Here is a 27,187-nt window from a genome sequence, read left to right as displayed (position 1 = left end):
TGGACCAGAAGTGGCCGTGTGAGAAGAAAAAGTTCTACAAGAAAGATGCTGAGCAGAGTCGGAAATGCAGGAAGACATGGCGGAGAAACAGTGCCACGATGGTACAGTGGTCGAAGGTGCAGCTGGTGAAGTTGTTTTGAGGAATGCTTCACCAAGCTTAAGGAGGACACGCTGGACCGATCAAGGCCTCGATTGATCAAGTAGTGCAGAATCAAAAAATCCACAGACATGCGATCCAGATGAAGAAAAAGGTGTCCGAGCACGAGGAATACATAACCGTGTTGGAGACCAAAGTGGAGATGATGAATGACCGCCAGAAAAGAACGCAGGAGAAGCTGGAGGACTTGGAGAACAGATCCAGGACGGCAGAACACTGAGGATCGTCGGCCTCCGAGGGGCAGAGAGGGATCAGACGCAAAGGCCTATGTGACAAACACGTTGGAGAAATTGCTGGGGGCTGAGGCATTCCCTCGGCCTCTGGAAGTAGATAGAGCCCTTGCGAAGAAGCACCGAGTGAACGAGCCGGCGAGGGCGATGGTGGTACATATGCACCGGTTCCTGGACACGGAACGCATTCTGCTGTGAGCCAAGAAACTGCAGAGCAGCAGGTGGGAGAATTGTGAGCTGCACATTTATCAAGACTGGGCGCAGAGTTGGCCAAGATGCGAGCCGGGTTTAATCGGGCAAAATCGGCCCTCTTTAAGAAGGGGTGAAGTTCGGGATGCTGTACCGAGCGCGTCTGTGGGTCACATATGAGGACCGGAATTCTACTTCGAAACACCGGACAATGCATTGACTTTCATCAAAGAAAAAAGACTGGATTGTAAACTAAAGACACTGGAGCCTTGGGGAGAGTATTGTAATGGTGATTTGTTGATAATCACTTTTGGTGCTGGTTTGAATAAGGAGTGTTGTGTGCAACATGGGACTGTTTTGAGGTCTAAAGTTAACTTTGTTTTACTGGGAACTGGATGGAGGGCGGGGGGGGGGGGGGTCGGTTTCTGTGGTTGTTTATCCACTGTTTTGTCTACTTTTTTAAACTGAGGAATGTGATGCTTTGAATATATATGCCCAAGTTTTTTTTGGGGGGGGGGGGGTTGGGTTGGGGGGTGTTGTTTCCAGGGGGGAGGGAGAGAGGGAGCTGCTTCGCTGACAGGTGGCTGAAGGCAGACGTGGCAATGTTGCAGGAGACACACCTAAAAGTTACAGACCAGACTAGATTGAGGAAGGGATGGGTTGGCCAAGTATCCCTCTCATGGCTGGACTCAAAGACCAGAGGGGTAGCGATTCTGATTAATAAACATGTGGCATTTGAGGCAGGGAGAATCGGGTCAGACACTGGGGCAGGTACGTAATGGTGAGGGGGTGCGGGGTGGTACTCGTGAATGTAGATGCTCTGAACTGGAACGATGTGGAATTTATAAGGCGGGTGTTAGTTAACATCCCAGAATTAGAGTCACATAACTTGATCCGTAATTGGCCGGTCAAAATCCGGGACAGGGAGGGTGCCAGCCGCGGCAAAGGAATTGAAGGGGGTTCATGGAACAGATTTGGAGCAGATGAAGCGGTCTGCGGGCGGGTCACCAAGTCCATCCAGAACGACCTGGAAACAAATGATACGGGGGAGGTCTCTGCATCAACGGTCTGGAAGCTTTGAAGGCAGTGGTCAGAGGGAAATTAATCTCGATATGGGCCCCACAAAGAAAGATGGAACGGGCTGAGAGGGATAGGCTAGTTGAGGAAATACTCCAGGTGGCAGGAGATATTCGGAAGCCCGGACGCGAGGTTATTGAAGGAGCGGCAGAGGCTGCAGGCGGAATTTGGGCTGTTAAGGACTTTTACAGCAAATTATATGAGTCGGAACCCCCGGCTGGGTGGAGGGGATGAGGCAGTTCTTGGGTCAGTTGAGGTTCCAGAGGATGGATGAGAATCTGTGGAAGGGTTGGGAGCCCCAACTGAAACTGAAGAAATAATGGAGGGGCTGGAGGGCATGCAGTCTGGCAAGGCCCTGGGGCCGGACAGCGATCAGTGAATTCTACAAGATGTTTTCGGAGATATTGAGCCCACTGCTGGTGAGGGCATTTAATGAAGCAAGAGAGAAGGGAGCCCTTCCCCCAACAATGCCGCAGGCCTCTATTTCATTGCTTCTGATATGGGAGAAGGATCCGGAGCAATGCAGGCCATACAGGCCAATTTCTCTACTGAATGTGGACGCCAAGCTGCTGGCTAAGATATTGGCCACAAGGTTAAAGGATTGTGTCCCGGGGTGATGGGGAAGACCAGATGGGGTTTGTAAAGGGCAGGCAACTCATGGCCAATGTTCGAAGGCTCCTAAATGTTATTATGATGCCCTCTGAAGGAGGGGAGATGGAGGTGGTAGTCGCAATGGATGCGGAGAGGGCTTTTGATCGGGTGGAGTGGGATTACCTGTGGGAGGTGCTGGGAAGGTTTGGGTTTGGTGAGGGCTTCATTGACTGGGTGCGATTGCTCTACCAAGCACCAGTATCTAGTGTGCGTTGAGGTCGGGTATTTTAAACTACACCGAGGGACGAGGCAAGGGTGTCCTCTCCCCGCTACTGTTTGCGTTGGCCAGAGAGCCACTGGCCATGGCGTTAAGAGCCTCTAGGTACTGGAAAGGGCTGGATCAGGGGGGGGGGGGAGCAATGGGTTTTGTTTTACGCAGGTAACTTGCTCTAGTATATCTCAGACCCTACGGAGGGGTTGGGGGAAGTTATGCGGATCTTAGGGGGAATTTGGTAATTTTTCGGGGTATATGTTGAACATGGGGAAAAGCGAGATGTTTGTGATCCAGGCGAGGGGGCAGAAGAGAAGAGATTGGGAGAGCTGCCGTTTAGAATGGTAAGGAGCTTTCGATATCTGGCAATCCAGGTGGCTTGGGAATGGGGGGCACTGCACAAGTTAAACCTATCCCGGCTCATAAGAACATAAGAACTAGGAGCAGGAGTAGGCCATCTGGCCCCTCGAGCCTGCTCCACCATTCAATGAGATCATGGCTGATCTTTTGTGGACTCGGCTCCACTTTCCGACCCTAACACCATAACCCTTAATCCTTTATTCTTCAAAAAAACTATCTATCTTTATCTTAAAAACATTTAATGAAGGAGCCTCAACTGCTTCACTGGGCAAGGAATTCCACAGATTCACAAACCTTTGGGTGAAGACGTTCCTCCTAAACTCAGTCCTAAATCTACTTCCCCTTATTTTGAGGCCATGCCCCCTAGTTCTGCTTTCACCCGCAGTGGAAACTAACTGCCCGCATCTATCCTATCTATTCCCTTCATAATCTTATATGTTTCTATAAGATCCCCCCTCATCCTTCTAAATTCCAACGAGTACAGTCCCAGTCTACTCAACCTCTCCTCGTAATCCAACCCCTTCAGCTCTGGGATTAACCTAGTGAATCTCCTCTGCACACCCTCCAGTGCCAGTACGTCCTTTCTCAAGTAAGGAGACCAAAACTGAACACAATACTCCAGGTGTGGCCTCACTAACACCTTATACAATTGCAGCAGAACCTCCCTAGTCTTAACTCCATCCCTCTAGCAATGAAGGACAAAATTCCATTTGTCTTCTTAATCACCTGTTGCACCTGAAAACCAACTTTTTGCGACTCATGCACTAGCACACCCAGGTCTCTCTGCACAGCAGCATGTTTTAATATTTTATCATTTAAATAATAATCCCTTTTGCTGTTATTCCTACCAAAATGGATAACCTCACATTTGTCAACATTGTATTCCATCTGCCAGACCCTAGCCCATTCACTTAGCCTATCCAAATCCCTCTGCAGACTTCCAGTATCCTCTGCACTTTTTGCCTTACCACTTATCTTAGTGTCGTCTGCAAACTTGGACACATTGCCCTTGGTCCCCAACTCCAAATCACCTATGTAAATTGTGAACAGTTGTGGGCCCAACACTGATCCCGGAGGGACACCACTAGCTACTGATTGCCAACCAGCGAAACACCCATTAATCCCCACTCTGCTTTCTATTAGCTAACCACTCCTCTATCCATGCTACTACTTTCCCCTTAATGCCATGCATCTTTTATCTTATGCAACAACCTTTTGTGTGGCACCTTGTCAAAGGCTTTCTGGAAATCCAGATATACCACATCCATTGGCTCCCCGTTATCTACCGCACTGGTAATGTCCTCAAAAAATTCCACTAAATTAGTTAGGCACGACCTGCCCTTTATGAACCCATGCTGCGTCCGTCCAATGGGACAATTTCCAACCAGATGCCTCGCTATTTCTTCCTTGATGATAGATTCCAGCATCTTCCCTACTACTGAAGTTAAGCTCACTGGCCTATAATTACCCGCTTTCTGCCTACCTCCTTTGTTTAAACAGTGGTGCCACGTTGCTAATTTCCAATCCGCCAGGACCACCCCAGAGTCTAGTGAATTTTGGTAAATTATCACTAGTGTATTTGCAATTTCCCTAGCCATCTCTTTTAGCATTCTGGGATGCATTCCATCAGGTCCAGGAGACTCGTCTACCTTTAGCCCCATTAGCTTGCCCATCACTACCTCCTTGGTGATAACAATCCTCTCAAAGTCCTCACCTGGTCATAGCCTCATTTCCATCAGTCACTGGCATGTTATTTGTGTCTTCCACTGTGAAGACCGACGCAAAAAACCTGTTCAGTTCCTCAGCCATTTCCTCATCTCCCATTATTAAATCTCCCTTCTCATCCTCTAAAGGACCAATATTTACCTTAGCCACTCTTTTTTGTTTTATGTATTTGCGAGAAACTTTTACTATCTGTTTTTTATATTCTGAGCAAGTTTACTCTCATAATCTATCTTACTCTTCTTTATAGCTTTTTAGTAGCTTTCTGTTTGCCCCCTAAAGATTTCCCAGTCCTCTAGTCTCCCACTGATCTTTGCTACTTTGTCATGTTTTTTCCTTCAATTTAATACTCTCCCTTATTTCCTTAGATATCCACGGTCGATTTTCCCTCTTTTTTACCGTCCTTCCTTTTTGTTGGTATAAACCTTTGCTGAGCACTGTGAAAAATCACTTGGAAGGTTCTCCACTGTTCCTCAACTGTTTCACTATAAAGTATTTTCTCCAGTCTACCGTAGCTAGTTCTCTCTCATCCCATTGTATTCTCCTTTGTTTAAGCACAAAACACTAGTGCTTGATTTTACCTTCTCACCCTCCATCTGTATTTTAAATTCCATCATATTGTGATCGCTCCTTCCGGGAGGATCCCTAACTATGAGATCCTGAATCAATCCTGTCTCATTACACAGGACCAGATCTAGGACCGCTTGTTCCCTCGTAGGTTCCATTACATACTGTTCTAGGAAACTATCGCGGATACATTCTATAAACTCCTCCTCAAAACTGGCTTGACCGACCTGGTTAAACCAATCAACATGTAGATTAAAATCCCCCATGATAACTGCTGTACCATTTCTACATGCATCTGTTATTTCTTTGTTTATTGCCTGCCCCACCATAATGTTACTATTTGGTGGCCTATAGATTATTCCTATCAGTGACTTTTTCGCCTTACTATTCCTGATTTCCACCCAAATGGATTCAACCTTATCCTCCATAGCACCGATGTCATCCCTTACTGTTGCCCGGATGTCATCCTTAAATAACAGAGCTACACCACCTCCCTTACCATCCACTCTGTCCTTCCGAAGTTTGATACCCTCGGATATTTAACTCCTAGTCGTGACCATCCTTTAACCATGCTTCAGTAATGGCCACTAAATCATAGTCATTCACGATAATTTGCGCCATCAACTCATTTATCTTATTCCGAATACTACGAGCATTCAGGTAAAGTACACTTATGTTGGCTTTTTTTATCTCTGTTCTGAATCTTAACATCTCAATCAGTAACCTCAGCCTAAGTTATATTTCCTCTTAACCTTTCTCCTAATTTTCCTTGTCGTCGAACCCATATCTTCCTGTAACAACCTGCCGCGTCGCTTACCATTAATGTTTTCACTTCCCGTTTTATTTCTTTTAGTATTCCTGGTCCTATTCACTGAGCTCCCCTCAGTCACTGTACCTTGTACTGTCGCCCTTTTGATTTTTGGACTATGGCTTCTCTGCCTTACACTTTCCCCCTTACTGCCTTTTATTTCTGTCCTGTTTTACTACCTTCCAACTTCCTGCATCGGTTCCCATCCCCCTGCCACATTAGTTTAAACTCTCCCCAAAATCTAGGACATCGTGTTCCTGACCTGCCCAGGTGCAGACCGTCCGGTTTGTCCTGGTCCCACCTCCCCCAGAACCAGTTCAATGTCCCAGGAATTTGAATCCCTCCCGCTAGCACCATCTCTCGAGCCACGTATTCATCCTCTCTATCCTGACATTCCTACTCTGACTAGCTCGTGGCACTGGTAGTCAATCCTGAGATTACTACCTTTGAGGTCCTACATTTTAGTTTAACTCCTAGCTCCCTAAATTCAGCTTGCAGGACCTCGTCCCGTTTTTTACCTATATCGTTGGTGCCTATGTGCACCACGACAGCTGGCTGTTCACCCTCCCCCCTCCCCCCCCCCCCCCCCCCCCCCCCCCCCCCCCCACAGAATGTTCTGCAGCCGCTCCGAGACATCCTTGACCCTTGCACCAGGGAGGCAACATACCATCCTGGAGTCTCGATTGCGTCCGCAGAACCGCCTGTCTATTCCCCTTACAATTGAGTCCCCTATCACTATAGCCTTGCCATTCTTCTTCCTGCCCAGCCGCGCAGCAGAGCCAGCCACGGTGCCATGAACCTGGCTGCTGCTGCCTTCCCCGGTGAGCCATCTCCCTCAACAGTATCCAAAGCGGTATATCTGTTTTGCAGGGAGATGACCGTAGAGGACACCTGCACTGCCTTCCAACTCTTGCTCTGTCTTTGGTCACCCATTTACTATCTCCCTCAGTACCTTTCACCTGCGGTGTGACCAACTCGCTAAACGTGCTATCCACGACGTCCTCAGCATCGCGGATGCTCCAAAGTGAGTCCATCCGCAGCTCCAGAGCCGTCAAGCGGTCTAACAGGAGCTGCAACTGGACACACTTCTTGCACGTGAAGGAGCCAAGGACAGTGGACGTGTCCGAGCTCCCACATCGCACACGAGGAGCATGACACGGGTCTGAGATCTCCTGCCATGTCTTAAACCTTCGGTTAACTTCAACAATTACAATTTCCCCCCCAAAAAATTTAAATAAATAAATAAACAACGAAGAAAAAATAAATAAATATACCAATGAAAAGAAACAGAAAAACAGAAACACTACTTACCAGGGATAAAAAGCACTTCCTCCCCACCCAGCTTCGAATTCCCACCTAGATTCAAATTCCCAAACTCACTCTTTGCTGTCTCACTCCTGGCTGTCTTCTCTCTGGCTCACTGGGAGTGAGTTTACAAGTGGCTCTTTTTAAACTGTCCTGAATTGACTCTCCTCCCCCACCTGCTTTTAGATCAAAGTAGATTAAAGTGACTGACACTTAACTGCCAACCAGTTATGTGAGTGGGTGGGGCAGCCCCTTGTTTGCTCGTGGAACAAATGAAGGACTTTAAGAGATGGGACATGCTCCCCGCTATCACTGGCAGGGAGGGTACAGACCGTGAAAATGGCGGCAAATATAGCCATGATTAGGAAGTTGGGTAGGGGGGGGGGGGGGGGCTCTGAGCACCTGGGGGCAGTGGAGGAAATATAAGAGAGTGGAGGGAGCATCGGTTTGGACCCCAATTTGTAATAACCAATGGTTTGTACCGGATAGGCTGGATGGTGGGTTCCGGAGAAGGCAGAGGGCAGAAATTAGGAGGATGGGGCACCTATTTATAGATGGGAGCTTCCCCAGCTTGAAAGCCTTGGAGGATAAATTTGAATTACCAGCAGGGAATGGGTTTAGGTATCTGCAGGTACGAGACTTTTTGAGAAGGCAGGTTCCAGGCTTCCCGCTGCTGCCGCCACGGGGAATACAGGACAGAGTAGTCTCCAGTACATGGGTGGGGGAGGGGAAAGGTATTGGACATCTACCAAGATCTTATGGAATCGGAGGGAACTCCGGTGGAGGAGCTAAAGGGCAAGTGGGAAGACGAGCTGGGGGAGAGATAGAGCCGGGTCTGTGGGCGGATGCCCTAAGCAGGATTAACACATCATGTGCCAGGCTTAGCCTGATACAATTTAAGGTAGTCCTCCGGGCACACATGACGGTGGCCCGGATGAGCACGTCTGTCGGGTTAGAGGACAGGTGTGCGAGGTCCGCGGGAAGTCCAGCAAGTTATGTCCACATGTTTTGGGCATGCACGGAGTTAAGAGGGTTTTGTAAGGTTTCGGCAGGGTTTCGCTAAGACGATGTACATGGTATTCAAAACACGGGTGGTGCGAGTCCGGAGGAGTGTCAGAAGAGCCGGGAGTTCAGGGGGCGAAAGAGGCTGACGTTTTGGCCTTTGCCTCCCTGGTAGTCCGGAGGACCCGGTTCGATCTTGGCCCCAGGTCACTTTTCATGTGCAGTTTGCACATTCTCCCGATGTCTGCATGGGACTCCCCACCCCAACCCAAAAAGATGTGTAGGGTAAGTGGATTGGCCGTGCTAAATTGCCCCTTCATTGGAAAACAAATTGGGTAGTGAAAAAAAGTTTTGAAGAGGTTTTTGAATGGTGATTGATTTATTCTGAGAGATTAATGAGCAATTGGAATGTGTGTGTGTGTGTCCCGCCCGATCCCAAGTAGAGTTTCAATAGCTGTGTGCTTGATTAATATTTTTATCATCTTCAATGGGGGTAAATTGTTCAACTGGAATTTTAATGACTGATTGAAATGCTCAGAATTTTTTTAAAAAAATGACTTCCCAGTGTTCTATAGTTCACAAGTTGGTACATCATGGATGCTGGCTTAGTGGAAATGGGGATATGGAAGGGCCTGAGGGCATGGCGGATGTATGTGGGTGAGGTCTATATGGCCCGAAAACCACGTCGGAAACTGGGCCGACGTTCCAGTAAACTGAGGCAGATCTTCTAATCTGCTAGCCTCCGCATCTGCCTGCCTCTGATCTAGTCTCCAGCCTACATTGGGAGCAGCAGCCACTTCTCGAGCCCACTCTCAAATCTGGAAGATGCAAAATCCTGATGAATGGGCTGACTTTCAGAAGTCAAGAACCAACATGTGGCAAAATGTGTCTCAGCACCACCGACCGGGTTTGCCATGCCAACCCCTGGATCGTGGCCCGTTCTGGGTTCAACCCCAGCCCGCCTGCCCCATGATGGACGTGTGTTGCAGGAGGCTCCTGTTGCTCTTTTTTAACCTTAGTCTATTTGCTCTGTTTACGTCACCTTTGCTCATGAGTCGCCAGGCATCTTTATGATACCGCCACGGGGTTCAAGTTCAGGTTATAATTAATAATACAGCACACCGCTTAGTAAGGATTAAAACAACGGTCATTTATTATATACAACAAGCAATATTAATACCCTAATACTACTTTCTATATAATAAACCTATCACTACTGGCCAATACTTAACTTTAGGGAGAGCCCACCAGGTCAGGGAAACGAATGGCTTGTCCAATCAAATCTGGCCCGTGGGATTAAAAAGGCTGCTACAGGTCGGTGGCTAGATGTCTCTACCGGATAGCGATCGCTGGATTCAAACTTACTATTACCGGTGGCTGGTCTTGTGAAGGTCTCGAGCAGGCGAAGATGAGAGAGAGAGAGATCTGAACTTGGACCTTCACTTTTATAGGGCTCAGGGGCTTCCCGCCTCCCGGGGCGGCCCTTGACCCCGAGTCCCAAGTGATTGGATTCTGTCCCCAATCTCTGGGGTCGATGTGTCCAATGGTGAGGCGATTCCTCGATCGGGGGGTGGTCGCTCACCTGTCTTTGTCTCGGCCACTGCAGGCGCCGACAGGTCTGGCCCGGTATTCAATTGCTAATATGTTACAATTGTTCCCGGGGATAGCCGATTTAACTGTGGATGTCTGAATAGATTGGTTGCAAACAGTCCTGAATGCAACTGTGAATACCTGGGTTGATGGGCTGTTGATAGCCCGGTGTATCGATCTGGGCTACCTTCCCAGAGCCGAATATGCGAAACTGTCTGCAGCTGCCTGCTTGTGTCTTCTTGGCTGCTTTTCCCAGCAGTCTTTCGGGTTAGCGGTTTTAAACTGGGTTTTGGCCAGATTAATCAGAACGCAGCCATTTTACATGGCTACACTCGGACTCAACAAGGGGTAGTGCAGCAGCTGTGCCATGTCCTCGTGGACTTGGGACTACGTGGAGGAGGAAGATACACGCTCCCAGTGGCCGTCAAAGTCACTGCAACTCTGATATTTTACGCCTCAGGATCTTTCCAGAGCTTGAGCAGGGACTTGCATGACAGCCCACAAGTGCATCAGTGAGGTCACGGATGCCCTGTTTGCTTGGACAGCGGACAATATAAAACTTTGACATGGACCAAGGCCAACAAGATGCTCGGGCAGCAGGATTCTCCGCCATCGACAGAATGGCCCAGGTCCAGGGGCTAATAGATGGCGCGCATGTCGCCCTGCGCTCACCGGGCCATATGGTTGCGCCGGTCATCAGCAGGAAGGGGTTCCACTCCCTGAACATCCAGCCCATATGCAACCACCATATGAAGATCAGTGGGTGTACTGCAGAATTCCACCCCCCCCAACATCAACAAGAGGGTTGCCTGCTGTGTCCTCCAAACCTGACACAGCAGAGGGGCGACGTGCTGAAGATGAAGGGGATGACACATGTGTCCACCTCCGGAGAGGAGGAGGATGTCGAGGAGGCACCAGACCAGGAGTGGCTGGAGGATGAGCCTCGGGAGGACCCGCAGGTTCAGCAGGAGGACAGGCGGCGAGGGTCCGGCAAACCCGGGGGCCAGGGAGGCCCTCATCCTCGCCCACTTCACATAGGACGTAGCCTCGTCCGTCATTCTCTTTCTCTCTTCCCACCCTAACAGTGTCTGTGCAACATCACCCCAGGGTAATGGGATTGTGCTGGCATTGTCAGTGGTTCATTGTCGAAGGCAGGGGGGATGATGATAACCCAGTGTCTGATCCCTGCCTGTCTGCTGAGTGCCTGCTCACACCCATCACCTGCACATGGTGTGCCGGGGTGTCTGGGACTGGTGCTCGACCGCATTACAGAAGAACATGCCCGAAGCATCATGTTGGTTGAGATTTTTAACAATTTACACGTGCCCCCAACTACCCTGATCTGCTGAACATGGGTGGGCCAGGGCATGGAATGGTGCTGGGCATGGGCAGTGCGAGGTGCACTTGCATGGGGGGGGTGGGGGAGCAAGAGTCCAGTGGCAACCCACCCCTGCGGCCCGGCGGAGGTCATTGATCTTCTTAGAGCACTGGGTGCCAGTCCTCCAGGTCATGCTCCCTGAGCTGATGGCTGCTGCCACTTCCTCCCAGGTGGCATTGGCTGCCCTGTGGCTGACCCTGAGACTCTCGCGGAAGAAGGGCATCCTGTCTGGACTCGACCACATCCAATAATCTGACCAGGTTGGTATCCCCGAATAGTGGTTTTCGTTGAGGTATGGCTGCGAGCTGTGTGGGGTTGGCTGTGCAAGAGCAATTTAAATGCTGCTTTCCCTTGTTTGAGGGGGGGCGGGATGGCTGGCGAGACCATCATTTACGATGTGAAGCCCGTGGGGGTCTCGTTAAATGGACCATTTAATGTTTTATAACAGATGGCCTCATCAGGACGAGTGTCGGGAAGCTCACGGCAGCTCCCTCTCGCAACCACTCAGAAACTTTTCCATTAAACCGTGCTCAGTTATTTCCTCTGGTGACAGTGTACTATTCACAATAAGCATGTTAGTTACATTTAATTCACAAAGTAGTACACTATACACCTGCTATGTGTTCATTTCCTCAGATGTGCAAGGCAGGAATTTATTTGCAATGCAAATAAATATTAATTTATATTTTAAAAACAATTAGCATCACAATGAAATTCTGAATTCTTGATTGCAAATACAAGATATCCAAGGGCCGCAACAAAAATTTCAAAAGCTCACCTGGAAAGCTCTTAATAGAGCCATGTGATCACTGAATGTTCCTGCAGCAAAGCGTTTTCTACACAACATTGAAGCACGCTTTTGTGAAGGTTGCACTGGTAGAACAAATGGATCTCGATAGGCCAAAGTGCAGGCAATAGTGAGAATAGGATCAAGACATTTCAAAACTACAGCACAAAGAACCATCTTGCCCAGATGAGGTTCCACAGGGAGATCTGCCAAGTGGTAACCAAGTTCTGTTAGATCTTCCCAGCTGTCCATGGCATCTATGGTCTAGAAAGAAAATTAGTAGAATACATTTGTTCCTGATATTCCTGCATTTTAAAATGTATTCCTCATTCATAAGATGATAAACGTCTTCATACCTTGAGCATCTGAACCGCATTTCTAACAATAAGTGAAGGTGGGGGCTCTGGTGCTTTTGCAAGAAAATCTGCAATCGGACAATTTATTGGAGCTAGCAGTTTGGTATGTAGGCAAAGTTCCTAAAGATATACAAATAAGCAAATGTTTTTTAACAGATAGTTCATTCAGATTGAGAATTATGCTTTAACACTTTCACAGACTTATCCAAAATAATATGCACGTGTTGCACGAGAAAATACAATTTTAAGTGCCGTTTTTGGCAAAGACAAATTTGTAAGTAAAGGTGGTGACTTGATTCACAATTCACTCCATTTAACTCTTTGGGTAGACCCAAAAAAATTACAAACATTTACAATCACTCATTAGAAAAAAGTATTACGTGAACAGCAAAGCAAACACGCACCTGCAGTGGCATCCTTAACAACTCTGGAGTCTGGAATTCTAACAGGTTTTGGAATCGTAATCTACTAAACAGGTGAAAACAAATTCCTGGTCGGCAGCGACCCGCCCTGTTAAAAACAAACAGGAATACAGTATAGTTAAACAAATGAGAAAAGGCAAGCTATCCTTGTTTTGAACAATTTAATATTCCACAAAATTGTATTTTACAAAAGGCAGCATTAAGCAATTTTTTAAAAAATCATTCAAATTAGTCAATATCAGGTTGATCAAAGGAAAAGCAATGTTTAACTGATAATAAGTCTTGCTTTGATATTCCCTGACTGCTACTCACTTCCTTAAGCAATATGGGAATACTGCGTCTCTGGGAATGGCATTGCTGCCCAACATTTGACTTACAGTACCAACAATGCAACCCTGAGTGTAACAGTAACCTCTTTGCAATCAGAACCTGGTGTTCCTCTCTTCCATACATCACATTATCAGAGGAAAAGAAAAAATAATGCAGATATTGGAAATCTGAAATGACGAGAAATCTCAGGAATATGCATCATCTGTGCAGAAAGTTTAGTGTTTCAGGCCAATTACATGTTATCAGAACACAGCAGCATTTATAGCTCTATATCTTTCTCCACAGATGCAGCCTGACCTGCTAATCATTTCCAGCATTTTATGTTTCTATTTCATTATTGGAGGAATTTTAAGTAGATTTGAACACTGAAGTTATCAGTAAAAACACCCAAATCCTTATCTTTTGATGAAGGAATGGACATTAATGAGGGAGCTAAAGATTGCTGAGCTGAGGACAGTTCTTTAAAGAACATCCTGTGTGTCAACGCTAAACTAAAAGCAAAATACTGCAAATGCTGGAGATCAGAAATAAAAACAAAAGGTTCTGGGGGAAACTCAGCAGATCTGGCAGGAGCTATGGAAAGAAATAACAGAGTCAGTATTTCAAGCCCAAAATGACACTTATTTGGGTTTCGATGAAACATTCATTTTGTCTCTCTCCCCACAGATGCAGCCAAACCTGCTGAGTTTTTCCAACACATTACCTCTTTCTCTGATATGCAGTGCGTACATGCACATCTGACTCAAGGCCGCAATGACATCTAGAGGTCAGTGTTACTAGTGGAACCCAAACTAAGCATTAACAGATTATGGGTGAATAAATTTTACTTAATGTCACTCATTCCATATCTTTTCTGATGATTGTGGGGGCGGGGGGAGGGATATTTATTGGTTTAAATGAATATTATTTTTTGACACTAAAGCATACTGGATTGTCAGGTAGATGCCAATATCAAAGATGAATAGCTTAGCTGAGGTAATTAACTCCTTACATTTTATAAATACATTTAAAATGGCAAAAATAAAGCAATCGTAATACCTTCCCTTCCTCTGGACAGCACTTGCTTTAGAAATCCATACCATTTTTAACATTGTGACAGAGTTCAGTGCATCAAATGATTTCTGGAACAGAAATGTAATTGAAACAATTAAATCTTCTAAAGTTCATAGTGCTGTTGAAATATTTTTATGTCTGTTGATTAAATTACCTCTTTCACTTTCCCAGAATCAATTACAAATACCACATCATTGACAGTAATACTTGTCTCTGCAATATTTGTGGAAAGAATCTGAAATAAGATAGAAGAATCACTTGGTGTTTTAAGGGAATGAAATATTACAGCTTAATTCTAAGGTGTTATTTTAATAATTTTTTATTTATGTATTTGAAAATTTTTATAACAGTAACAAAAACAATGACATCAACATGGTAAAATAAACATTCCCCCCACCCCCCCCAGCCCAATCTTCACACACCTTAACCATACAATAACAATCCGCCTGCCCCCCCACCCCCTTGGAATACTGCGTCTGCTGACATTTTTAATTTTCCCCGAGAAAATCGACGAACGGCTGCAATTGACCCTCTTAAGGTAAACTTTATTTTCTCAAGACTGAGAAACCCTGCCATGTCACTAGCCCAGGTCTCTACACTTGGGGGCTTCAAGTCCCTCTACATTAATAAGATCCAACTCCGGGCGACCAGGGAGGCAAAGGCCAGGACGTCGGCCCCTGAACTCCTGGATCTTCCGACACTCCAGATCGCTACCTCCGGATTCATCACCTGTGTTTTTAGCACCGTGGACATTGCCTGAGCAAAACCCTGTCAAAACCCTTGAAGCTTCGGGCATGCCCAAAACATGAGGGCATGATTTGCTGGGCTTCCCGCGCACCTTGCACACCTATTCTCTACCCTGAAAAACTTGCTCATCCTAGCCACTGTCATGTGTGCCCGGTGGACTACCTTAAATTGTATCAGGCTAAGCCTGGCACATGATAAGGAGGTATTAACCCTGCTTAGGGCATCCGCCCATAGACCCACCTCTATCTCTCCTCCTAGCTCGTCCTCCCACTTGCCCTTAAGCTCCCCCACCATAGTTTCCTCCGCCTCAGAAAGCTCCTGGTAAATATCCGATACCGTCCCCTTTCCCATCCAGGTACTGGAAACTACTCTATCCTGTATCCCCCGGGGCGGCAGCAGCGGAAAGGCCGGCACCTGTTTTCTCACGAAGTCGCGCACCTGCAAATACCTAAAACCATTCCCTACTGGCAATTTAAATTTGATAGCGGGAGCATGTCCCATCTCTTAAAGTCCCCTTCCATTTGTTCTACCAACCGGGATAGGTTTAACTTGTGTAGTACCTCCCATTTCCGGGCCACCTGGATTCCCAGATATCGAAAGCTCTTCCCTACCATTCTAAGCGGCAGCTCTCCCAGTCTCTTCTCCTGTCCTCTTGCCTGGATTGCAAACATCTCGCTTTTCCCCATGTTCAATTTATACCCCAAAATATTGCCAAATTCCCCCAAGATTCGCATGACTTCCCCCATCCCCTCCAACGGGTCCGAAATGTACAAAAGCAGGTCATCTGCGTACAGAGAGACCCAGTGCTCCTCCACCCTCCCCCGAACCAGCCCTTTCCAGTTCCTACAGGCTCATAACGCCATGGCCAATAGTAACAGGGAGAGGGGCCACCCTTGCCTCGTCCCTCGGTGTAGTTCTAAATACCCTGACCTCAGCCGGTTCGAACGTATACTCGCTACTGGTGCCTGATAGAGCAAGGGCACACCGCACCCAGTCAATAAGCCCTCATCAAACCCAAACCTTCCCAGCGCCTCCCACAGGTAATTCTACTCCACCCGATCAAAAGCCTTCTCCGCATCCATCGCTACCACCACCTCCGCCTCCTCTCCTTCTGAGTGCATCATAATAACATTTACACGCCTTCGAACATTGGCCTCGAGTTGCCTGCCCTTAACAAATCCCGTCTGGTCTTCCCCTATCACCCCCGGGACATAGTTCTCCATCCTCGTGGCCAGTATCTTAAGCCAGCAGTTTGGCATCCACATTCAGTAGAGAAATCGGCCTGTGTGACCCGCATTGCTCCGGGTCCTTCTCCCGTTTCAAGATCAATGAAATTGAGGCCTGCGACATTGTTGGGGGGAGGACTCATTCTGCTTGCCTTTTCCCCGTACTCATAGATCGCCCCCGTTGCCTTCCTCAACTGTTCCACTGCTTTCCCTGTGGTCAACAGCCCAAACTCCAACTGTAACCTCCACCGCTCCCTCAGCAGCCCTTCGTCCAGGGCCTCCGAGTATCTCCTGTCCACCTGGAGTAGCTCCTCCACTAATCTATCCCTCTCAGCCCGTTCCACCTTTTCTCTGTGTGCCCGTATCAAGATTAATTCCCCTCTGACTACTGCCTTTAAAGCTTCCCAGACCGTCGCTGCAGACACCACCCCCGTATTATTTGTTTCCAGGTAATTCTGGACGGACTTGTTAACCCGCCCACAGAGTGCTGCTACAGAGGGGAAGGCAGGCAGGGGGTTTGGGTCTTCCGAACCTGATGTACTACTACTGGGCGGCGAATGTGGAGAAGGTGCGGAGCTGGGTCAGAGGGGTTGATTCCCAGTGGGTCAGAATGGAGGAGAGTTTGTGCAGGGGGTCGGGACTGAAAGCACTAGCAACAGCGCCGCTCCAGATAGCTCCGGGGAAATACTCGGAGTCCGGTAATAATAGCTTCATTGAAAATCTGGAGGCAGTTTCACCAACACTTCGGGTTGGGGGCAGGGTCAAGGGAAATGCCGATTCAGGGGAACCACAGATTAGAGCAAGGGAGGTGGGATCGAAATTTCCGGAAATGGGAAGAGAAGGGGATTAAGACGCTAAAAGATTTGTTTCTTAGGGGTCGGTTTGCAGGATTGAAGGAGCTGGAAGCGAAGTATGGGCTGGAGCAGGGAGAAATGTTTAGATACATGCAGGTTCGAGATTTTGCCAGGAAGGAGATACAGAGCTTCCCGGAGGAACCGACCTCCACATTGCTGGAGGAGGTGCTGACGACAAGGGGACTGGAGAAGGGGGTAGTGTCAGCAGTGTACAGAGCTATTTTGGAAGAGGATAAGGCACCACTGGAAGGGATCAAAGCAAAGTGGGAGGAAGATTTGGGAGAGGTTATAGAGGGGGGGGGGTTCTGGTGTGAGGTGCTCCAGACAGTGAACGCCTCCACCTCATGTGCGAGGTTGGAGCTGATACAGCTGAAGGTGGTATTCAGAGCGCACCTCACGAGGGCGAGGATGAGCCGATTCTTTGAAGGAGTAGAAGATGCGTGTGAGCGTTGCTTGGGGTGGGGGGGGGGGGGGGGGGGGCGCAAATCACGTTCATATGTTTTGGTCCTGTCCAAAGCTAGAGGATTACTGGAAGGAGGTTTTTAGGGTAATTTCCAAGGTGGTGCATGTGAAACTGGACCCGGGTCCCCGGGAGACCATATTCGGGGTGTCGGACCAGCCAGGGATGGAAACGAGTGCGGAGGCAGATATCATAGCCTTCGCCTCATTGATTGACCGAAGGCGGATCCTGTTGGGATGGAGGGCAGCCTCTCCACCCTGTGCCCTGGCGTGGCGGGGGGACCCTCTCTCCACACTAACCCGTAGATCCACCCAGTGCGGGGCATGATCCGACATTGCAATTGCCGAATACTCAGTATCCACCACCTTCGGTATTAGCACCCTGCTCAGAACAAAAAAGTCGATGCGAGAGTATACCTTGTGGACATGTGAAAAAAAGGAAAACTCCTGCGTCCTCGGCCGTGCAAACCTCCATGGGTCTACTCCCCCATCTGTTCATAAAACCCTTCAATTCCTTTGCCGCAGCCAGCCTCCTCCCAGTCCTGGATTTTGACCGGTCCAATTCCGGATCAATGACTGTGTTGAATCCCCTCCCATGATCAGGTTATGTGACTCTAAGTCTGGGATCTTACCTAACACCCGCGTCGTCCCAATTCAGAGCATATATGTTCACAAGTACCACTCGCACCCCCTCCAGCTTCCCACTCACCATTATGTACCTACCCCCCTTGTCTGACGCGATTCTCCCTGCCTCGAATGTCACTCGTTTGCTGATCAAGATCGCTACCCCCCTGGTCGTTGTGTCCAGTCCTGAGCGGAACAGTTGGCTAACCCACCCCTTCCTCAATCTCGTCTGGTCTGTAACCTTTAGATGTGTCTCTTGAAGCATTGCCATGTCCGCCTTCAGTTCCCTCAAATGCGTCAACACCGAGCCCTCGACTGGCCCATTCAGTCCTCTCATGTTCCATGTGATCAGCCTGTGGACGGGGGGGCTTCCAACCTCCAACACCCCCCCCCCCCCCCCAACACTAGCGATCAAGCTTTTTAGGCCAGCCTCGAGCTCGCACCCTCCACTTCCTCGAGTACCCACTCGGGCTGTCGCCGTTTCTGACCTCCCACTTGTCCCCTAGTAACAGTTCCTCCCGTCAGCAAAGCAGCTCCCCCACCCCCCCCTCCCTCCCCCCCTAGCAACAACACTAAAAACCCAATCCCCCAAGTCAAGCTCCAGCTTAACGCCTGTCCACCCCACACTGCGCTTCCGAGAGTCAGCTGACCCATGCTGACTCGATAGCTCCTGCCCCTGGCACCAAGCAGTCTGTCTCCCTATTGTACTCTCCTCTCTTTTCCCCCCCCACATGAATAAACATTTTAAAAGCATCACATTCCCCAGTAAACAAACAGAAAAAAAGAAGTGAACAATCACTTTAGAAAAATAGTCACCCAAAAAGCACAACTAAATTCAAAGCCCATCCCCCCCGTCTAACAAGGTCCTTGCAAGACAGATCAACCTTTAACCATCCATACAGCCCATTATTTCACATAGAGCTACTTAAATTTTTTCAATCCAGCACCACAAATCGCTGCCACAGTACTTCTCCAAGGCTTAATTGTCTTTTAATTCGCCTCAAGCTTCATTTCTTTAATAAAAGGTCCATACTTCGTCTGGCGTTTCAAAGTAGAAGTCCAGTTCCTCATGCGTGACCCACAGGCGGGCTGGGTAACGCATCCCGAACTTCACCCCTTCATAAAGAGGGTCGTTTTTGCCCGATTGAATCCGCTCCCAGGCCCTGATAGATGCGCAACTCACAGTTCTCCCATTTGCTGCTCCGTTCTTTCTTGGCCCACTGCAAAACGTGTTCCTTGTCCATGAAATGGTGAAAACGTACCACCATGGCCCTCGGCGGTTCGTTCGCTCTGGGCTTCCTCGCGAGGGCTCTGTGCGCTCTGTCCAATTCCAGGGGCCGAGGGAATGCCCCAGCCCCCATCAATTCTCCAAAATGTCCGTCACATAGGCCCGCACATCCGATCCCTTACTGCCTTCAGGGAGGCCAACAATTCTGAGATTCTGCCTCCTGGACCTATTCTTCAGATCCTCCAGCTTCTCCTGCATTCTTTTCTGGCGGTCGTTCATCATCCCCACCTTGCTTTCCAGCACGGTTATGTACTCCTCGTGCTCGGACAACTTTTGTTCGACCTCGGATCGCTCTCCCGTGGTTTTCCTGATTCTGAACCACTTGATCAATCGATGCCTTAATCGGGTCCAGCGTGTCCTTCTTCAGCTTGGCGAAGCAATCCTCGAAAAACTTCACCAGCTGCTGTCGACCACTGTGCCGTCTCCCCGCGGCCCTTGCCCTCTGCCATGCTGTCCCGTGTTACCAGCTCTGCTTGCGGCTCCCTTATAGGACTTTGTCGTCTCACACGGCCACTTGAAAATGAAATGAAATGAAAATCGCTTATTGTCACAAGTATGCTTCAAAATGAAGTTACTGTGAAAAGCCCCTAGTCGCCACATTCCGGCGCCTGTTCGGGGAGGCTGGTACGGGAATTGAACCGTGCTGCTGGCCTGCCTTGGTCTGCTTTAAAAGCCAGCGATTTAGCCCAGTGTGCTAAATCAGCCCCTCTTCTGGTCCAATTCTCCATACACCGGCGGGGGATTCCTCCTTACTGTCTAACTCTTCACTGCTTTAACCCATAAAATCGAAAAAACTGGGGGAAAAAGGTCCAAAAGTCCATTACAGGCAGGAGCTATCAAATGTGCGACCTACCCCTCCATGGCCACCACCGGAAGTCTAGGGCTTTATTTTAAACTCACAATTTTACGAATTCCACCAGGTAGGTTTTTTAACACTTTCTTTTGGTCAGATGTCTGCATGTTTGAATGAAGCATAAAAACCTGTAACCTAAGACAAAACAAAGTGTTTAGATATTTGTTTGCATGAAATAAATGTCAACATTTTTTTCAATACCTCAAGGGGGCATACTAATTCTATAAGACAATGATTGTGCATCTGCAAAAATAATTAATTATAGCAGCTTCACTTGCATTCAAGAGATTATTTATCTATACACCATAGATGCTGTATGTGACTAGCTACACTATGTTCTGCACTGCTGTACTGATAGTCTTCTGAACATCTATCTGGCTTCAGCCTTACAAAAGCAGCAGTATGTGTCTGATTATTTTCTGTATATTCACAAATATCATCATAACACTGAGATACTGGCATTGTATATGCAGGAGAACAGTTCAGTAGACAACCTTTCTGCGAAAAATGCATAATACAGGTGGGCTGCCTGAAGGAGCAGTAGTAATTTTGCCCAGAGGTCCAGATAGTAGAAAAGGATTCAAACTCTTACAGAAAAGAATAAATGTAAATGTAAATAATTTTTATTGTCACAAGTAGGCTTACATTAACACTGCAATGAAGTTACTGTGAAAAGCCCCTAGTCGCCACATTCCGGCACCTGTTCGGGTACACAGAGGGAGAATTCAGAATTCTCAGCTGGTGCGGGAATTGAACCCGCGCTGCTGGCCTTGTTCTGCATCACACACTAGCTGTCTAGCCCACTGAGCTGAACCAGCCCTGCTTGTAATCTGAAGTACAGGTTTTTTCTGTTCCCTGTAATGTATTCCTTGCGATTCTTTTTGGAATGGCTTGTGAATTTGTGCACCAGGCTTTTGGAAATAATTGAAGTTGGACCAAATACAATGGGATCAAAATGAATCAATTTTGAAACCTGGAATGTATGAAGACTCACAGACAATGAGCAAAACAATTGACTGAGGAACAGAGAACTGCCCTTGTTGCCCGTGAACTCAGGAACTTCAACATTGACGTTGCTGCCCTGCAAGACACCCAAAGAGTGAAGGGCAGCTGAGGGAAGGTGGTAGTGGTTACACATTCTTCTGGAGAGAAAAATCTAAGGATCAGCTCAGTGCACATGGAATTGGATTCACCATCAAGAACAAACCCGTCAACCCACTCTCCCATCTCCCTGCTGGCATCAACAAATGCCTCATGACTGTCTGCCTAGTAATTGCCAAAAACCAGCAGGTAATGGCCATAAGTGCCGACGTCACAATCCCTGATGCCAATGATGAGTCAATGAAGGCTCCACTCCACCTTGGACAACAACATTCCGAAGGAAGATAAGATCATCCTCTTTGGGAACTTCAATGCCAGAGTTGGAATGGACTGCCAACTCTGGAAAGGAACCATTGGAAAGGAAGTTGGGAATTGTAACCCCAACAGGGTTCTCCTGCTCACCAAATGCACAGAACACCAGCTTCTCATCATCAAAACACTGCTGTGCTAAAAAGACAAGTTCAAGACTTCCTGGAGACCTCCAAGATCAAAGCACTGGTACATGATCGATTACATTGCCCGCTCTCGAGACCAAAAGGATGCTCTCATCACTGATGACCAGTGCAGCGACTGCTGGACAGGCCACTGACTCATCCACTCCGCTATGTCTATCAAACTCCGCCAGAAGCAGCAGAAGAGACAGCTTAGAAAAAAAACCAACTTTGATTGACTTCAACAAGCATGTTACTGAACTTCCAACAATGTCTTCTCCAAAATCTCCAAAGTGTTCATTCTAATGGAATGGGATGAAACTGAAAAGAGCTGAAGAGAGCCATCATCTCAAGCTGTGAAGAAACCATTGGCTACAAGACCAGGAAACACCAAGACTGGCTCAATGAGAACGACCACACCATCAAGACCTCCGACAAGAGGAGGAAAGTTCTCCGCACCTGTCAAGGTTACATCACCAGCAAGGCAAAGAGGAGAATTGATCAGCCAAAGCGGAGGTACAAAGAACAATTGGGGAAATCAAGAACCAATGGACTGAGAAAGATAAGGAGCTGTAACTACTCACCGACAAGCCTGACATGGGAACAGGAAGCCCCTCGAGCCTGTCCAGCCATTCAATAAGATTATGGTTGACCTCACTTTGGCCCAAATCCCATAATATATTTTCTTAACAAAAACCAATCTATCTCAGATTTAAAATTAACAACTGATCTAGCTTCAACAGCTGTTTGTGGGAGAGAGTTCCAAACCTCTACCACCCTTTGAGTAAGTTCTTCCTAACATCTCTCCTGAAAGATCTAGCCCTAATTTTTAGACTATGCCCCCTAGTTTTGGAACCTCCAACCAGTGGAAATTAGTTGATCTTCATCTACCTTGTCTTTCTCTGCTAATACCTTGAATACCTCGATCAAATCAACCTTTAACCTACTGAATTCTCGCAGAAACAGGTCTAGTTACAGTAATTTCTCTTCATAACTCAAGCCATGTAATCCAGATATCATTTTTGTATAGGTTGAGAGGCGGTAGATGTAGAACTGAAATGAGGAGGAACTACTTCTTGCAGAGAGTGGTGAATTTGTGGAACTCGCTGCCCTTCGTGTGCTGGAGTCGGTGTCATTAAATCGTTTCAAGAAGGAGATAGATATATTTCTGATTTTTAAAACGGCTTAAAGGGATATGGGGAACAGCTAAAGAGGTGGATTTGAGACCAGGAAAAGGTCTGCTATGACCTGATTGAATGGCTGAGCAGGCTCAGGGGGCTGCATTGCCTACTTCTGCCCCCAATTTCTATTTTCCTATATAAATCTACGCTGCACTCTCTCAAAGGCCAAAATATCCTTCCTACGGTGTGGTGTCCAGAATTGCTCACAGTACTCCAAGTGGGGTCTAACCAGGGTTTTGTATAGCTGCAGCATAACCCCGGTGTCTTTATATTCCAATCCTCTAGATAGAAAGACTAGCATTCCATTAGCCTTTTTGATTATTTTCTGAACTTCATCCTGGCATTTTAAGGATCTATGCACCTGAACCCCCAAGTATCTTTGGACTCTGCTCTACCCTTTTTGCTCCAAAACAGATAACCTCACACTTGTTTACATTAAATTCCATCTGCCACAATTTTGTCTATTCACCTAGTTGGTCAATATCTCCTTGCAATTTTATGCCATTATCTAGACTGTTTACAATGCCACCTAACTTTGTATCATTGCAAATTTGGATATATAACTTTCCATGCTATCATCTAAGGGGCTGAGGCTTCTTCGGTGCCATTAAGGCAATATATGGACCCAATACCCTACGTCTCAAACTGGTGTGAGTAAGGACTGAATCCTTTTGAGAGACAGGGAAAACATCAGACTTCGAGGGGGAGAGCACGTCAAAGAACTCATAAACTATGATACAATCATAGATGAGGATGTGTTCGTGGAAATCCCCCAACTTCCCACCAAAGATGATCTTGGACTCCCATCAAGTGTGGACGAAGTCCAAGCTTCCAGTAAACACACTCAGGAGTGGATGGGATTCCAGCGGAGACTTTCAAGCTTGATCACCCCATACCTCCTGTGGTACTCGGTGTAGAGGTATTACGGTACCTGGTAATGCTGGAACACCATGGGTAAATATTGTATGCTTCCTATTGGTCAAGCTGTATGGTAGCTCCGCCCTGCAAGGCGGAATATAAGAGCCCGTGCCGCCCCAGCAGCCTTCATTCTGTACCTGAGCTGCTGGGGGAAACATCTAGCTCATTAAAGCCTTCAGTTGGACGACAACCTCACTTTAATGGTCATTGATCGTGCATCAATTTAATCAGCTAGATTTAAAAGGATGGAGCTCCGAATCAAGCCGGAGTGTCTGCAACTCAGCCCCCACGCGGCAAACTCAGCGGCAATCTTCAGCACAAGCTGGCGTGTTTTAAAGGATATCTCGGAACGGCCGATAACACACCCACAGGAGAGCAGAAAATGCAAGTCCTGCACTCGAGGGTGAGCCCGGAGATTTACCCCTCATCAAGGAAGCGGAAGACTTCGATGCAGCAATAAAGCTGCTAAAAGGACATTATATTCGCCCGGTAAACCAGGTCTACGCCCGACATCTGCTAGCAACGAGGCGACAAATCCCTGGGGAAATCGCTGGAAGAATTCTACCGGACACTCCTGGTGTTGGGGAGAAACTGCAGCTGCCCGCAAGTTTCGGCGAGCGAACACACAGAACTCTTGGTCCGGGACGCTTTCGTGGCAGGTACGCGGTCCTCCGAAATCCGCCAGCGATTGCTGGAAAAAGACACTCTAGGTCTCAAGGAGGCACGGGCCCTTGCAGGCTCCCTGGATGTGGCCCCCAGAAACGCCCGCGCTTGCGTCCCGACCGCACGGCAGCTCCCTGGGCAGTGTGGAACCCCTCCGCAGCCGATCCAGAGATATCCCCCCACAAGTTGTGCTGCAAGGCGGCCTGGCAATCCCGGGGGGCCCCGCTGCTACTTTTGCGGGCAGGCCAAGCACCCCCGGCAGCGCTGCCCGGCCCGCGCATCCACCTGCAAGGGGTGCGGTAAAAAGGGCCACTTCGTGGTGGTATGCCAGGCCCGTGCAGTCGCCGCGGTCTCTGGCGGCGAATGCGGACCGCCATAACAAACCTCTCCACGATCCCTGGGTGGCCAGCGGGCACCGCCATCTCCTTACTCCAGGGCCACGTGCGGTCCCCGGGCGCCGCCATCTTGTCCCGCGGACGCCACGTTCGATGGATGGGCGCCGCCATTTTGTGCACCCCCAGCCATGTGCGACCAATGGGAGCCGCCATCTTGGATGGACTCCCAGGACCCCAGCTCGGCTGACCACACACCGCCCAAAGAGAACACTCAACGGCTGAGATTAGCCTCGGTGACCCTGGATCAGTCCCGGCCTCAAACTTTCTCAACTGATACAACAACTGTACTTATCAACGAGTACGAGACGTCCTGCTTAATCGACTCTGGGAGCACGGAAAGCTTCATACACCCAGACACGGTAAGGAGCTGTTCTCTCCTCGTCCACCCAGTTAATCAAAAAATCTCTGGCGTCCGGTTCCCACTCAGTAGAGATAAAGGGGTTTTGTGTAACAAACCTCTCAGTCCAGGGAAGGGAGTTTAATAATTACCGGCTCTACGTCCTTCCCCACCTCTACGCGGCCACACTCCTAGGTTTAGACTTCGTGTAATCTCCAAAGTCTAACTTCAAAATTCGGCGGCCCTATACCCTCCCTCACTGTCTGCGGCCTCGCGACCCTCAAGGTCGACCCGCCTTCCCTGTTTGCGAACCTCACCCCGAATTGCAAACCCATCGCCACCAGGAGCAGACGGTACAGTGCCCAGGATCGGATCTTTATTAGGTCAGGGGTCCAGAGGCTACTGAGGGAAGGAGTCATTGAAGCGAGCAACAGTCCCTGGAGAGCTCAGGTAGTGGTGGTAAAGACCGGGGAGAAGCATAGGATGGTCATTGACTACAATCAGACCATCAACAGATTTACGCAGCTGGACGCGTACCCTCTCCCCCGCATATCCGACCTGGTAAACAGGATCGCGCATCACAAGGTCTTCTCCACGGTGGATCTTAAGTCCACCTACCACCAGCTCCCCATCCGCACTAGTGACCGCAAGTACACTGCCTTTGAGGCACATGGGCAGCTCTACCACTTCTCAAGGGTTCCTTTCGATGTCACTAACGGGGTCTCGGTCTTCCAGCGCGAGATGGACCGAATGGTTGACCGGTACGGTTTACGGGCAACATTCCCGTATCTCGATAATGTCACCATCTGCGACCACGACCAGCAGGACGACACCAACCTCTGAAAATTCCTCCAGACCGCAAAGATCCTTAACCTTACATACAACAAGGATAAATGCACGTTTAGCACCGACCGCCTAGCCATCCTCGGCTACGTAGTGCGAAATGGAGTTATAGGCCCCGAACCTGAACGCACGCGCCCCCTTATGGAGTTCCCCCTCCCTCACTGCTCCAAGGCCCTGAAGCGTTGCCTAGGGTTTTTCTTTTACTATGCCCAGTGGGTCCCCAACTATGCGGACAAGGCCCGTCCCCTGATCCAATCCACAGCTTTTCCCATGTCAATAGAGGCACGCCAGGCCTTCAGCCGCATCAAAGCAGACATTGCAAAGGCCACGATGCACGCCATCGACGAGTCCATCCCCTTCCAGGTCGAGAGCGACGCGTCTGACGTAGCTCTGGCGGCCACCCTCAACCAAGCGGGCAGACCCGTGGCCTTCTTCTCACGTACCCTCCATGCTTCCGAAATCCGCCACTCCTCAGTCGAAAAGGAGGCCCAGGCCATAGTCGAAGCTGTACGACATTGGAGGTATTACCTGGCCGGCAGGAGATTCACTCTCCTCGCTGACCAATGGTCGGTTGCCTTCATGTTCGATTACGCACAGCGGAGCAAGATAAAAAAACGAGAAGATCTTGCGGTGGAGGATCGAACTCTCCACCTACAACTACGAGATCTTGTATCGTCCCGGGAAGCTAAACGAGCCGCCTGATGTCCTGTCCCGCAGCACATGTGCAAACGCACAAGTGGACCGCCTCCAAGCCCTCCACGAGGACCTCTGCAACCCGGGGTCACTCGCGTTTTTCACTTTATCAAGACCCACAACCTGCCCTTCTCCATCGAGGTGGTCAGGACAGTCACCAGGGACTGCCAAATCTGCACGGAGTGCAAACCGCACTTCTACCGACCAGAGAGAGCACACCTGATAAAGGCTTCCCATCCCTTTGAACGCCTCAGCATGGACTTCAAAGGCCCCCTCCCCTCCACCGACCGCAACATGTACTTCCTGAACGTGCTCGACGAGTACTCCCAGTTCCCATTCGCCATTCCCTGCCCAGACATGACCGCAACCACCGTCATCA

The 27,187-nt window shown here is 48.7% G+C and overlaps 1 protein-coding gene across 8 annotated transcripts in view; it reads right to left on the bottom strand.

Moving 5' to 3' along the window:
- ythdc2 (YTH domain containing 2) overlaps nucleotides 1–27,187 on the bottom strand; it is a 227,156-nt gene that overhangs the window by 81,615 nt on the left and 118,354 nt on the right. For all 8 annotated transcript variants that reach the window (XM_072516464.1, XM_072516459.1, XM_072516461.1 and 5 more), the window contains 6 exons: nucleotides 20,294–20,381; nucleotides 14,350–14,430; nucleotides 14,181–14,263; nucleotides 12,795–12,900; nucleotides 12,391–12,510; nucleotides 12,026–12,298 (listed from right to left, as the gene is read on the bottom strand). In XM_072516464.1, the coding sequence (XP_072372565.1) occupies nucleotides 12,026–12,298; nucleotides 12,391–12,510; nucleotides 12,795–12,900; nucleotides 14,181–14,263; nucleotides 14,350–14,430; nucleotides 20,294–20,381 (751 nt within the window). The remainder of the gene's footprint in view (nucleotides 1–12,025; nucleotides 12,299–12,390; nucleotides 12,511–12,794; nucleotides 12,901–14,180; nucleotides 14,264–14,349; nucleotides 14,431–20,293; nucleotides 20,382–27,187) is intronic.

This window comes from Scyliorhinus torazame, chromosome 9 (genome assembly GCF_047496885.1).
Source record: "Scyliorhinus torazame isolate Kashiwa2021f chromosome 9, sScyTor2.1, whole genome shotgun sequence".
NCBI classification, from domain to species: domain Eukaryota; kingdom Metazoa; phylum Chordata; class Chondrichthyes; order Carcharhiniformes; family Scyliorhinidae; genus Scyliorhinus; species Scyliorhinus torazame.
This window is presented reverse-complemented; position numbering and strand designations above follow the sequence as displayed.